The sequence below is a fragment of the Zalophus californianus genome, chromosome 6, assembly GCF_009762305.2.
Source record: "Zalophus californianus isolate mZalCal1 chromosome 6, mZalCal1.pri.v2, whole genome shotgun sequence".
Classification (NCBI taxonomy): Eukaryota; Metazoa; Chordata; class Mammalia; order Carnivora; family Otariidae; genus Zalophus; species Zalophus californianus.
In genome coordinates this window covers 116269182-116282520 of record NC_045600.1, presented here as the reverse complement: position 1 = coordinate 116282520, position 13339 = coordinate 116269182, and the positions used below count along the sequence as shown (strand labels likewise).

Here is a 13339-nt window from a genome sequence, read left to right as displayed (position 1 = left end):
CAATAGCAGGAGCCCAGATGTCCATCAACAGATGAATGGATAAAGATGTGGTATATATATACAATGGAATTTTACTCAGCCATCAAAAAGAATGAAATTTTGCCATTTGCAATGATGTGGATGGACTTAGAGGGTGTTATGCTAAGAGAAATAAATCAGTCAGAGAAAGGCAAATACCATATGATTTCACTCATGGAATTTAAGAAACAAAACAGATGAACATAGGGGAAGGGAAGGACAAATAAATTACAATAAGAACAGAGAGGAAGGCAAACCATAAGAAACTCTGAACTACAGGAAATAAACTGAGCGTTACTGGAGGGGAGGTGGGTGGGGGAGGGGTAATTGGGTAATGGGCATTCAGGAGGGCACTTGATGTAATGAGCACTGGGTGTTGTATGCAATTGATGAATCATTAAATTCTACCCCTAAAACTAATAACACACTATATGTTAACTACATTTAACTTAAATAAGAAATTAAAAACAAATATTTTTTTTAAAAAGGTAAATGTGAATTAGGGCAACACTGAGGTACCACTTCTCATCTATCAGATTAGTAAAAGTCCAACAATAGACAACACAGTTTGCTGGGAAATGAAGCACTCTCATACACAGCTGGTAGGAATGCCTGTGCAGAGTACTTTGGCAATATCCAACAAAATTACAAATGCATATACCCTTTAACTAGACAAATTCTTGGAATTTATTTGCACTCTATAAAATTATGTACATATGCAGCATTGTTTGCATTATAAAAAGAGGAGAAACAACCCAGATGTCCATCAACAGGTTTAGACAGACCATAGTAGTTGTGTAAAATACACTATGCAGTTGTAATAAAGTACTCTGTGTATTGCCATTGAAAGGTTCCTAAATGTATTATGAAGTATAAAAAGCAAAGCAGAATACAGTGTTAAAACTGATTGAAAATAAGATTTCAGGCTGTTTGGGCCTATATATTCATGAATATGATAGAAAATAAGCAATAAACTTTTAAAATTGGTTACTTATAAAGGTTGAATAGAAAACAGACACACTAGGGGAATGGGTAGAAATAACAACTTGCACAGTATCCCTTTTTTTATTTTGTGACTTTGTTATCAAATTTTAAAAATGTCAACAGATTCTGTAACCAAAACTGAAGCAATGATTGGAGATTGTTGCTAAGTAATAATCTTAGCATGAGGTAAGACTGCACCCCAGGCCTTTCATTCATATCTTTGCCAGACAATGGTAGCCAGCTCAGAGGTGAAAATAAGATTGAGTAAGTAGACTTCCCAAACCAAGCCTGCTATTTCAGATGGCTCAAGTTAACTACCATTAAGTTGAAAGAGAAGGAATGAACTCAAAATAGAGGACATTAAGAGGCACCTGGGTGGCTCACTGGGTTAAGCATCTGACTCTTGACTTTGGCTTGGGTCATGATCTCAAGGTTGTGAGACTGAGCCCCATATCGAGCATGTAGCCTGCTTGAGATTCTCTCTCCCTCTCCCCTGCCCACCCTGCTGTCCCCAACACCTGCACATGTGCTCTCACTCTCTCTCAAAAAAAAAAAGGCATTAAGTGAAAAACCTGAACTTTTTAAGTAAAAATTGTTTATACAAGATCATTAGTGTGGTTACCTGCACTGAACTGAGTAAAAATAGAGAAATATCTAGAGCCTAGTAAATTTTTGAGTGGACTGCATTACCAAAGAGTCCCACAAGCCTGACCTATAAAAACCCTGTTCAAATCCTTTAGCAATCCCTAGACCTCCAAATCTAAACAGCAGGAAGTATGATGAAACTCTGCAGTCCCAAAGGATGAATGGTAGCAGAATATGCCACCCCAAAATATGCCATTCTTACATAAGGATGATTTTGAGCTGAAGGCAATTGAGAAGAAATAGTCACAAGAAGGGGCAGAGCAAGATGGCGGAGGAGTAGGAGACCTGGATTTCGTCTGGTCTCAGGAATTCAGCTGGATAGGGATCAAACCATTCTGAACACCTACGAACTCAACAGGAGACGGAAGAAGAGAGTAGCAACAACTCTCTGAACAGAGAAGCGACCACTTACTGTAAGGTAGGACGTGCGGAGAAGTGAATCCGAGGCGATATTCGGGAGGATAGATGGTGGAGGAGGGGGCCTCCGTAGGCCGCACTGGCAAGTGATAGAGCCGCAGAGCACAAAATCAGAACTTTTAGAAGTCGGCTCCACTGAGGGACATCGCTCCAGTGGCTAAGCGGGGGGTGGAATCCTCCCGGGACAGTGTGGTCTCAGGACCCTTGGGGTCACAGAAAGACCGGGGGTGCCTGAGTGCGGCAGAGCTCCCAGCTATCGGAGCGGGGAAGCCGGCTGCAGAGACAGAGCCGAGGCGTGGGCTCTCAGCTTGGGGTTGCCATAAACTGTGATCCACGGCCCAGTCGGGCCACTGCTCCTCCAGCAGGGACCCAACAAGAGGCAGAGCCGGGAGACTCCCCTTTCTCCCCCGGGAGGAGCGGCGTGGGGATGCACCACAGGGATCTGCTGGGTTTGGAGACTCCACACGGGGTTGGGTGCCAGAGATACAAACGCTCAGTCAGACGCCGGGTGAGCACGGAGTGCGGCCAGAGACCGGGGACACGGGAGTGACTGCTTTTCTCTGGGGGCGCACTGAGGAGCGGGACCCGAGTTCTCAGATCCTCCGGGCGGAGATTGGGAGGCCACCATTTTCACCCGCATGCAGGGAACAACAGCTCCTGAGAGCAAACCCGAGCAGCTTGCTTAGCCTGGACTCACAAGGGTGGGGCAATTCAGCCTCCGGCAAAGATATTTGGGAACCACGGCAACAGGCCCCTCCCCCAGAAGATCAGCACGAACAGCCAGCAAGCCAAGACCAAGTTTACCGATCAAGGAGAACGGGAGAACTCCAGCGCTAGGGGAATACTGCACATAGAATTCATGGCTTCTTTTTTTACCATGATCCATTAGTTCATCAAAGTTAATTTTTTTAACTCTTTTGTTTTTAATTTTTCTTTTTCCCTTTCTCAACCAACATCTTATCAATCATTTTTAAAAAAAAACATTTTTTATTTTTCATTTTTAGAGTCATATTTTATCTCTTCACAGTAGTTACCCTTATTTTTGGCATATATTTATAAGTTGTTCTCTCTTTAAAATTTTGAGATACAGTTTCTTGTAACAGATCAAAATATACCCTAAATCACTAGTGTATGGCTTTGTTCTAGTCTTCTGCCTGACCACATTCTCTCCCTTTTTTCTTTTTTTTTTAAATCTTCTTCTTTCTTTTTTAAAACAACTTATCAATTCCTTTTATAAAATCTTTTATAATTTTCATCTTTACAATCATCTTCCATCCCTTCATTCTATCGACCCTTATTTTGTACATATATGTCTTTCTTCCTTTAAAATTTTAGGAGGAACTTTTTTCTAACAGACCAAAATACGCCCAAAATCTAGTGTATGGCACGGATCTATGCACTAGCCTGATCATATTCTGCTTTTTTTCTATTGTTCTGTTTTTGTTTTTATCTTTTTCTTTCTGTTTTTCTTTTTTCTCTTACTTTTTTCTTTCTTTCCCTTTCTTTTCCCCAGGTTTCAGGTCTATTCTGACTTGTATACAGTATATTTGCTGGGGACGTTGTTAACCTGTTAGCATTTTGTTCTCTCATTCATCTATTCTCCTCTGGACAAAATGACAAGATGAAAAAAATCACCTCAGCAAAAAGAACAAGAAGTAGTACCGTCAACCAGGGACCTACTCAATACGAACATTAGTACGATGTCGGGCCTAGAGTTCAGAATCATGATTTTAAAGATACTAGCTGGGCTTGAAAAAAGCGAGGAAGTTATTAGAGAAACCCTTTCTGGAGAAATAAAAGACCTAAAATCTAACCAAGTTGAAATCAAAAAGGCTACTGATGAGGTGCAATCAAAAATGGGGGCACTAACTGCTAGGATAAATGAGGCAGAAGAGAGAATCAGTGATATAGAAGACCAAATGATGGAAACTAAAGAGGCTGAGAAAAGAGAGATAAACAACTACAGGATCACGAGGGCAGAATTCGAGAGATAAGTGATACGATAAGACGAAACAACATTAGAATAATTGGGATCCCAGAAGAAGAAGAAAGAGAGAGAGGGGCAGAACGTATATTGGAGCAAATAATAGCAGAGAACTTCCCTAATGTGAGGAAGGAAACAGGCATCAAAATCCAGGAGGCACAGAGAACCCCTCTCAAAATCAATAATAATAGGACAACACCCCAACATCTAATAGGAAAACTTACAAGGCTCAGAGACAAAGACAAAATCCTGAAAGCAGCTCGGGAGAAGAGATATGTAACCTACAATGGTAGAAATATTAGATTGGCAACAGACCTATCCACAGAGACCTCGCAGGCCAGAAAGTACTGGCATGAGATCTTCAGAGCACTAAACGAGAAAAATATGCAGCCAAGAATACTATATCCAGCTAGGCTGTCATTGAAAATAGAAGGAGAGATAAAAAGCTTGCAGGACAAACAAAAACTAAAGGAATTTGCAAACACGAAACCAGCCCTCCAAGAAATATTGAAAGGGGTCCTCTAAGCAAAGAGAGAGCCTAAAAGCAGCATAGATCAGAAAGGAACACAGACAATATATAGTAACAGTCACCTTACAGGCAATACATTGGAACTAAATTCATACCTTTCAATAGTTACCCTGAATGTAAATGGGCTAAATGCCCCAATCAAAAGACACAGGCTATCAGACTGGATAAAAAAATAAGACCCATCAATATGCTGTCTGCAAGAGACTCATTTTAGACCCAAAGACACCCCCAGATTGAAAGTGAGGGGGTGGAAAACCATTTACCATGCTAATGGACACCAAAAGGAAGCTGGGGTGGCAATCCTTATATCAGACAAATTAGATTTTAAACCAAAGACTGTAATAAGAGATGAGGAAGGACACTATATCCTACTTAAAGGGTCTATCCAACAAGAAGATCTAACAATTGTAAATATCTATGCCCCTAACATGGGAGCAGCCAATTATATACGCCAATTAATAACAAAAGCAAAGAAACACATTGACAACAATACAATAATAGTGGGGGACTTAAACACCCCCCTCACTGAAATGGAGAGATCATCTAAGCAAAAGATCAACAAGGAAATAGACTTTAAATGACACACTAGACCAAATGGACTTCACAGACATATTCGGAACATTCCATCCCAAAGCAACGGAATACACATTCTTCTCTAGTCCCCATGGAACATTCTCCAGAATTGATCACATCCTAGGTCACAAATCAGGTCTCAATCGGTACCAAAAGATTGGGATCATTCCCTGCATATTTTCAGACCACAAGGCTTTGAAACTAGAACTCAATCACAAGAGGAAAGTCGGAAAGAACTCAAATACATGGAGGCTAAAGAGCATCCTACTAAAGAATGAATGGGTCAACCAGGAAATTAAAGAAGAATTAAAAAAATTCATGGAAACCAATGATAATGAAAATACAACTGTTCAAAATCTTTGGGATACAGCAAAGGCAGTCCTGAGAGGAAAGTATATGGCAATACAAGCCTTTCTCAAGAACCAAGAAAGGTCTCAAATACACAACCTAACCCTACACCTAAAGGAGCTGGAGAAAGAACAGCAAATAAAGCCTAAACCCAGCAGGAGAAGAGAAATAATAAAGATCAGAGCAGAAATCAATGAACTAGAAACCAAAAGAACAGTAGAACAGATCAACGAAACTAGGAGCTGGTTCTTTGAAAGAATAAACAAGATTGATAAACCCCTGGCCAGACTTATCAAAAAGAAAAGAGAAATGACCCAAATCAACAAAATCATGAATGAAAGAGGAGAGATCAAAACCAACACCAAAGACATACAAACAATTATAAGAACATATTATGAGCAACTCTATGCCAGCAAATTAGATAACCTGGAAGAAATGGGTGCATTCCTAGAGATGTATCAACTACCAAAATTGAACCAGGACGAAATAGAAAACCTGAACAGACCTATAGCCACTAAAGAAATTGAAGCAGTCATCAAAAATCTCCCAAGAAACAAAAGCCCGGGGCCAGATGGCTTCCCAGGGGAATTCTATCAGACATTTAAAGAAGAATTAATACCTATTCTCCTGAAACTGTTCCAAAAAATAGAAATGGAAGGAAAACTTCCAAATTCATTTTATGAGGCCAGAATTACCTTGATCCCCAAACCAGACAAAGACCCCATGAAAAAGGAGAATTACAGACCAATATCCTTGATAAACATGGATGCAAAAATTCTCACCAAAATACTAGCCAAAAGGATCCAACAGTACATTAAAAGGGTTATTCACCATGACCCAGTGGGATTTATCCCTGGGCTGCAAGGATGGTTCAACATCCGCAAATCAATCAACGTGATACAATACATTAATAAAAGAAAGAACAAGAATCATATGATCCTCTCAATAGATGCAGAAAAAGCATTTGACAAAGTGCAGCATCCTTTCTTGATCAAAACTCTTCAGAGTATAGGGATAGAGGGTACATACCTCATTATCATAAAAGCCATCTATGAAAAACCCACAGCAAATATCATTCTCAATAGGGAAGAACTGAGAGCTTTTCCCCTAAGGTCAGGAACATGGCAGGGATGTCCATTCTCAGCACTGCTATTCAACACAGTACTAGAAACCCTAGCCACATCAATCAGACAACAAAAAGAAATAAAAGGCATCTGAATCAGCAAAGAAGTCAAACTCTCACTGTTTGCAGATGATATGATACTTTATGTGGAAAACACAGAAGACTCCACCCCAAAACTGCTAGAACTCATACAGGAATTCAGTAAAATGGCAGGATATAAAATCAATGCACAGAAATTAGTGCCATTTCTATACACAAACAACGAGACAGAAGAAAGAGAAATTAAGGATTCGATCCCACTTACAATTGCACCCAAAACCATAAGATATCTAGAATAAATCTAACCAAAGAGGTAGAGAATCTGTACTCAGAAAACTATAAAATACTCATGAAAAATAAAATAAAATAAAATACTCATGAAAGAAATTGAGGAAGACACAAAGAAAGGGAAAAACGTTCCATGCTCATGGATTGGAAGAACAAATATTGTGAAGATGTCAATGCTACCTAGAGCAATCTACACATTTAATGCAATCCTTATCAAAATACCATCTACTTTTTTCAAAGAAATGGAACAAATAATCCTAAAATTTGTATGGAACCAGAAAAGACCCCGAATAGCCAGAGGAATGTTGAAAAAGAAAAGCAAAGCTGGTGGCATCACAATTCTGGACTTTAAGCTCTATTACAATGCTGTCATCATCAAGACGCTATGGTACTGGCACAAAAACAGACACACAGATCAATGGAACAGAATCAAGAGCCCAGAGATGGACCCTCAACTCTATGGTCAACTAATCTTTAACAAAGCAGGAAAGAATGTCCAATGGAAAAAAGACGGTCTCTTCAACAAATGGTGTTGCGAAAATTGGCCAGCCACATGCAGAAGAATGAAACTGGACCATTTCTTTACACCACACACAAAAATAAACTCAAAATGGTTGAAAGAGCTAAGTGTGAGACAGGAGTCCATCAACATCCTAAAGGAAAACACAGGCAGCAACCTCTTCGACCTCAGCCACAGCAACTTCTTCCTAGAAATATCACCAAAGGCAAGGGAAGCAAGGGCAAAAATGAACTGTTGGGATTTCATCAAGATAAGAAGCTTTGGCACAGCAAAAGATACAGTTAAGAAAACCAAAAGACAACCAACAGAATGGGAGAAGATATTTGGAAATGACATATCAGATAAAGGGCTAGTATCCAAAATCTATAAAGAACTTATCAAACTCAACACCCAAAGAACAAATAATCCAATCAAGAAATGGACAGAAGACTTGAACAGACATTTTTCCAAAGAAGACATCCAAGTGGCCAACAGACACATGAAAAAGTGCTCAACATCACTCGGCATCAGGGAAATCCAAATCGAAACCTCAATGAGATACCACCTCACACCGGTCAGAATGGCTAAAATTAACAAGTCAGGAAATGACAGATGTTGGAGAGGGTGGGGAGAAAGGGGAACCCTCCTACACTGTTGGTGGGAATGCAAGCTGGTACAACCACTCTGGAAAACAGTATGGAGGTTCTTCAAAAAGTTGAAAATAGAGCTACCATACGATCCAGCAATTGCACTACTGAGTATATACCCAAAAGATACAAATGTAGGGATCCAAAGGGGTACGTGCACCCCTATGTTTATAGCAGCAATGTCCACAATAGCCAAACTGTGTAAAGAGTCAAGATGTCCATCGAGAGATGAATGGATAAAGATGTGGTATATACATATACAATGGAATATTATGCAGCCATCAAAAGGAATTAAATCTTGCCATTTGCAAGACGTGGAAGGAACTAGAGATTGTTATGCTGATTGAAATAAGTCAGTCAGAGAAAGACATGTATCATATGGCCTCACTGATATGAGGAATTCTTAATCTCAGGAAACAAACTGAGGGTTGCTGGAGTGGTGGGGGGTGGGAGAGATTGGGTGGCTGGGTGAAAGACATTGGGGAGGGTATGTGCTATGGTGAGCACTGTGAATTGTGCAAGACTGTTGAATCACAGATCTGTACCTCTGAAACAAATAATACATTATATGTTAAAAGAAAAAAAAAGAAGTAGATAGCAGGAGGGTAAGAATGAAGGGGGGGAAATCGGAGGGGGAGATGAACAATGAGAGACGATGGACTCTGAAAAAGAAACTGAGGGTTCTAGAGGGGACAGGGGTGGGAGGATGGGTTAACCTGGTGATGGGTATTAAATTGGGCACGTTCTGCTGGAGCACTGGGCGTTGTATGCAAATAATGAATCTTGGAACACTACATCAAAAACTAATGATGTAATATATGGTGATTAACATAATAAAAAAATAAATAAAAGCCTTAAAAAAAAAAGGTCCAACCTAGTCCTAAAATTATTGGAAAGCAATTACTTTTATAAAATAATGATTTAAAATGTATCTGCTGTTCAACTTAACTTAACCCTTAGTCAGTATATGCCCTCCTTTTCTGTGTCTTCCCTGACTTCACTTTCTTTCCGGGTGTTGAAGAACTCCAAGCTATACAACCCACACTGCACAGAGGGTACTAATCCCACAGAATGGTTCTGCATTCTAAAAGCTGGTTCCTTACCAGCTCTTCCTGAATATAAACCTGCCAATCAAAAGATCTATCCAAATACATCTGCAAACCAGGAAGAAGGCACTCACCAAAACCTAATCATGCTAGCATCCTGATCTCAGATTTCTGGCCACCAGAATTATGAGAAATAAATTTCTATTGTTCATAATTCACCCAGACTGATTTTTTTTTTTTTGCTATAGCAGCCTGAAGTAAGACACTACTTTTCTTCCCATCTCAGTGATTCTCCAAATTTCAGTACTCTTAATCCTTTCTTTCAACTTATTCAGTGCAGTATAAACACACCATTAATATACAGACAAATAGTAAGGGTAGAGCTGGATAGACGAAGAACTGTGACCACAATGCAATTAAATTAGATATAAATGTTAAAGGGTAACAGCAACATCCCCACACAGGTTAAAGAAGAAATCACACTGGAAAAAATGTCTACCTTAGAGATGAACAACAGACCACAAAATTTATAATATGCAGCTAAATATTTGTAAAAGTTTAACATTGAAATACTGTCTTTTAGAAAGAAAAGATAAAGATAAATGAGCTGAAGAACAAAGTTAAGGACTCACATGACCTGATTTCACTTATTATAAATTTACAGTTATCAAGATGGTTTGATATTCGTGAAAGATAGAAACATAGATCAATGGAATACAATAGTCCAGAAATAGACCCATACATGTAGAATCAATTGATTTTTGACAAAGGTGCAAAAGTAAGTCAATGGAGAAAGGACAGCCTTTTTACCCAAGTAGCCATTACCAAAATCAAGATACCAAACATCAGTATCTTTTAATTATGAAATATATTTGTTCTGATGAGTATTTTTGTTTCATTTTATGAATACCACATGCTCTATCCCATTAGAAAGAATTCAGAATGAATATACCGTAAGATTAGGTGAAACTTGGGAGTTATACTTTGTACTCAAGGACATTTCTTTAATTTAGTCCTACATGTATGACTTTGGCAAGTCAGTTATTTCTCATTTTCCTTATTTTTCTATTTCCTTAGGTCTTCTTTTCCCCTTTCCTCTAAGGTTTTTCATGATGAAACATGAAAATGTAAATTAAAATTTTGGTCAGCAAATGTGGTATAATACAAATGTTCTGTATGTTGTTATGGTGGTAGTGGTTTCATGGGTATAAACATTTGTCAAAATTCCTCAATTGTGCACTTTTAAAAAGTAGTTTATCATTCATAAATTGTATTTTTATAAATAGGTTTTAAGATGAAAGAAAAATGTAGAGGCACCTAGTAGGTACAAAACAATTGTTGATTTGTTCTTCTATCTCCTTCTTTTTCACTTTATTACCTTGAGAGGAAAAATACTTAGTCATCCCATAGGGAAACCTCTGAGAACATCTTGAGATAATTATGAGGTTATTTATGTCTCCCTTCCTCCACACTAAATCTCAAAAAATTATTTTTCACTTTTCCTATGAATTTTACCTTAGAAAGATCTTTAATGTAGATTTTATACCTCTCATTTCAGTTAAAGAACAAAAACAGAGTAATTCACGCACATGCCACAAAAAATCTTGAGGTCCTTAGGTGTTAGCTCCACTAAACTCTATGGACATCATTGGTAGTAATATGTTGCTAATTCATGTATTAAAAGAGGTTTATTGGGGCACCTGGGTGGCTCAGTTACTAAGTGTCTGCCTTCAGTTCAGGTCATAATCCCAGGGTCCTGGGATCAAGCCCCACATCGGGCTCCCTGCTCTTTGGGAAGCCTGCTTCTCCCTCTCCCACTCCCCCTGCTTGTGGTCCCTCTCTCACTGTCTCTCTGTTTCAAAAAATAAAATAAAACCTTAAAAAATAAAATAAAAATAAAAGAGGTTTATCGGGGTGCCTGGGTGACTCATTCCCTTGAGGGTCTGCCTTCTGCTCAGGTCATGATCTCAAGGTCCTGGGATCAAGCCCCACTTCAGGCTTCCTGCTCAGTGGGGAGTCTGCTTGTCCCTCTCCCTCTGCCCACTGCTTATTCTGTCTCTCTCTCTCTCTCATAAATTCTTAAACATCTTATAAATAAATAAGTAGATAGATACATAAATAAATAAATAAAGTAAGTTTATTATCTCCCCCTTAAATCCTATCTAACCAAACTCAAAGGAAGCCAGCTAAACAAGTACTATTTTCAAGTCTTTTATTGATCTGGCTATATGATCCCAATGTGAAATCATATTATTTAAAACAAAACAGCCTTCTTCTTTATTTGTTGACACCATTAGAAAAACTTAATGCTTCATTTTCTTTTTAATATATCAAATGTAAACTTTGATACAAATGATAAGGGAACAGAATGCTAGCTAAAAACAAAGCACAAGCTGACACCCTGCAACCTCCCCCCAAGCCCAATCCTGGGTGGGATATGTGACATTCTTCCAGGATGTTCCCAACTATCTTAATGTTAATGCCTTGCTAGAGGGAAAAACAACCTTAACTTGGTAATGGCAAGGCCTCTGGTATCCTGTTGAGTCTTCTTTAATATGATCATCCTTTTGAATCCTCCCTTTTCCTTACCTCTCTCAACTGCCAAGTATAAAATCAGCCACCCTTAACAACCCTGGGGCAGCAGCTCTTTCTGCCCACGGGTGCTGTCCCCATGCTTTAATAAATCACCATTTTGTACCAAAGACGTCTCAAGAATTCTTGGTCATCGGCTCCAGACCTCACCCCACTGAACCTCACCTATATTCCAAAACGACACCACAACAGTTAATCGTGTATTTATGTATTCTAAACTCAGCAAAATGTCTCATGTTGGGCTTTTGTACATTAGTGAGTTCTCTACCTGTTTTGTCATTAATATTAAACATAGAGTGTCTTCCCTAAATTGCTAAAATCATACAGAGTTCACTGAAATGGATTATTATAAAAATCGGATTAGGCTTGAAACTACCACCAATTTTCAAAATAAACAATTTGAGCAAGACTGTGATTTGCTACTTTTTGTTTTAAAAGTATAATTTTGTTCTATATAAATAAGAGCATTCCTCACATTTTTTCATCTTATACTTTTTGTTCAATATTTATCACTTCTCAAAGAAGTTAGTAGACAGTAAAAAATAAAATGACCCTCCCCCACATCAGTCCATTTCACTTACCTACAGAATGGGCTGGGAATAGTAGGTACCACATAACAAATCCCTCCATTCAGGCAAAATGACCTGTGACTGGGACCACATAGCTCTTCGTGATCTAAACACATACATAAATTAAACAGAGAAAAACAAACAAGCAAAAAGACTAAGTATCTTAGACAGAAGTAATGAGGTTTTGGAAAAAAGTGAAGTTTGATGGGGTGATGTCTGGAGCCGACACCTAAGAAAGAATTCTTGAGACACATTCGGTGCAAAATGGTGGTTTATTAAAGCACGGGGATAGAGGGGCGCCTGGGTGGCTCAGTCGTTAGGCTTCAGCCTTCGGCTCAGGTCATGATCCCAGGGTCCTGGGATCGAGCCCCGCATCGGGCTCCCTGCTGAGCAGGAGGCCTGCTTCTCCCTCTGCTCCTGCTTGTGTTCCCTTTCTCACTGTGTCTCTCTGTCAAATAAATAAATAAAATCTTAAAAAAAAAAAAAAAAAGCATGGGAATAGGACCCATGGGCTGAAAGAGCTGCTGCCCTGGGGTTGTGAGGGGTGGCTGATTATATAGTATGGGGTTGGGGGAGGTATGGAAAAAGGGAGGTTTTGAAAGAACTTTTATATGCTAAAGAGGATCTACAAGATAATGGAGGGATTGCCATTGTCAAGGTTGTTTACTCCTCTAGCAAACCATTAACATTAAGATAGTTGGAAGCTTCCTGGAAGACTGTCACACATGTCCCACCCAGGGGTGGGGGAAGGGGTGGGGGGAGGGGTGGGGGAGGATGCAGGTGTCAGGTTATGCCCTGTCCTCAACTAGCCTTCTGCTCCCTCAAGATAGTAGCAATTCTAAAAATTAGAATGAAGAAAAAAATAAATAAAAATTAAAATTAAAAAAAAATTAGAATGAAGAATTCCTTCTCAAAATGAGGAACTTAAGGGTGCCTGGGTGGCTCAGAAGTTAAGCATTTGCCTTCGGCTCAGGTCATGATCCTAGGGTCCCGGGATCGAGCCCCACATTGGGCTCCCTGCTCAGCGAGAAGCCTGCT

The 13339-nt window shown here is 39.3% G+C and overlaps 1 protein-coding gene across 1 annotated transcript in view; it reads right to left on the bottom strand.

The window, feature by feature from the left end:
- The window catches only part of NRG4 (neuregulin 4), a 58744-nt gene extending 46327 nt beyond the window's left edge, over positions 1 to 12417 (bottom strand). The window contains exon 1 of the mRNA XM_027569219.1: positions 12314 to 12417. Coding sequence (XP_027425020.1) covers positions 12314 to 12417 — 104 coding nt within the window. The remainder of the gene's footprint in view (positions 1 to 12313) is intronic.
- Positions 12418 to 13339: the final 922 nt, after the last annotated feature.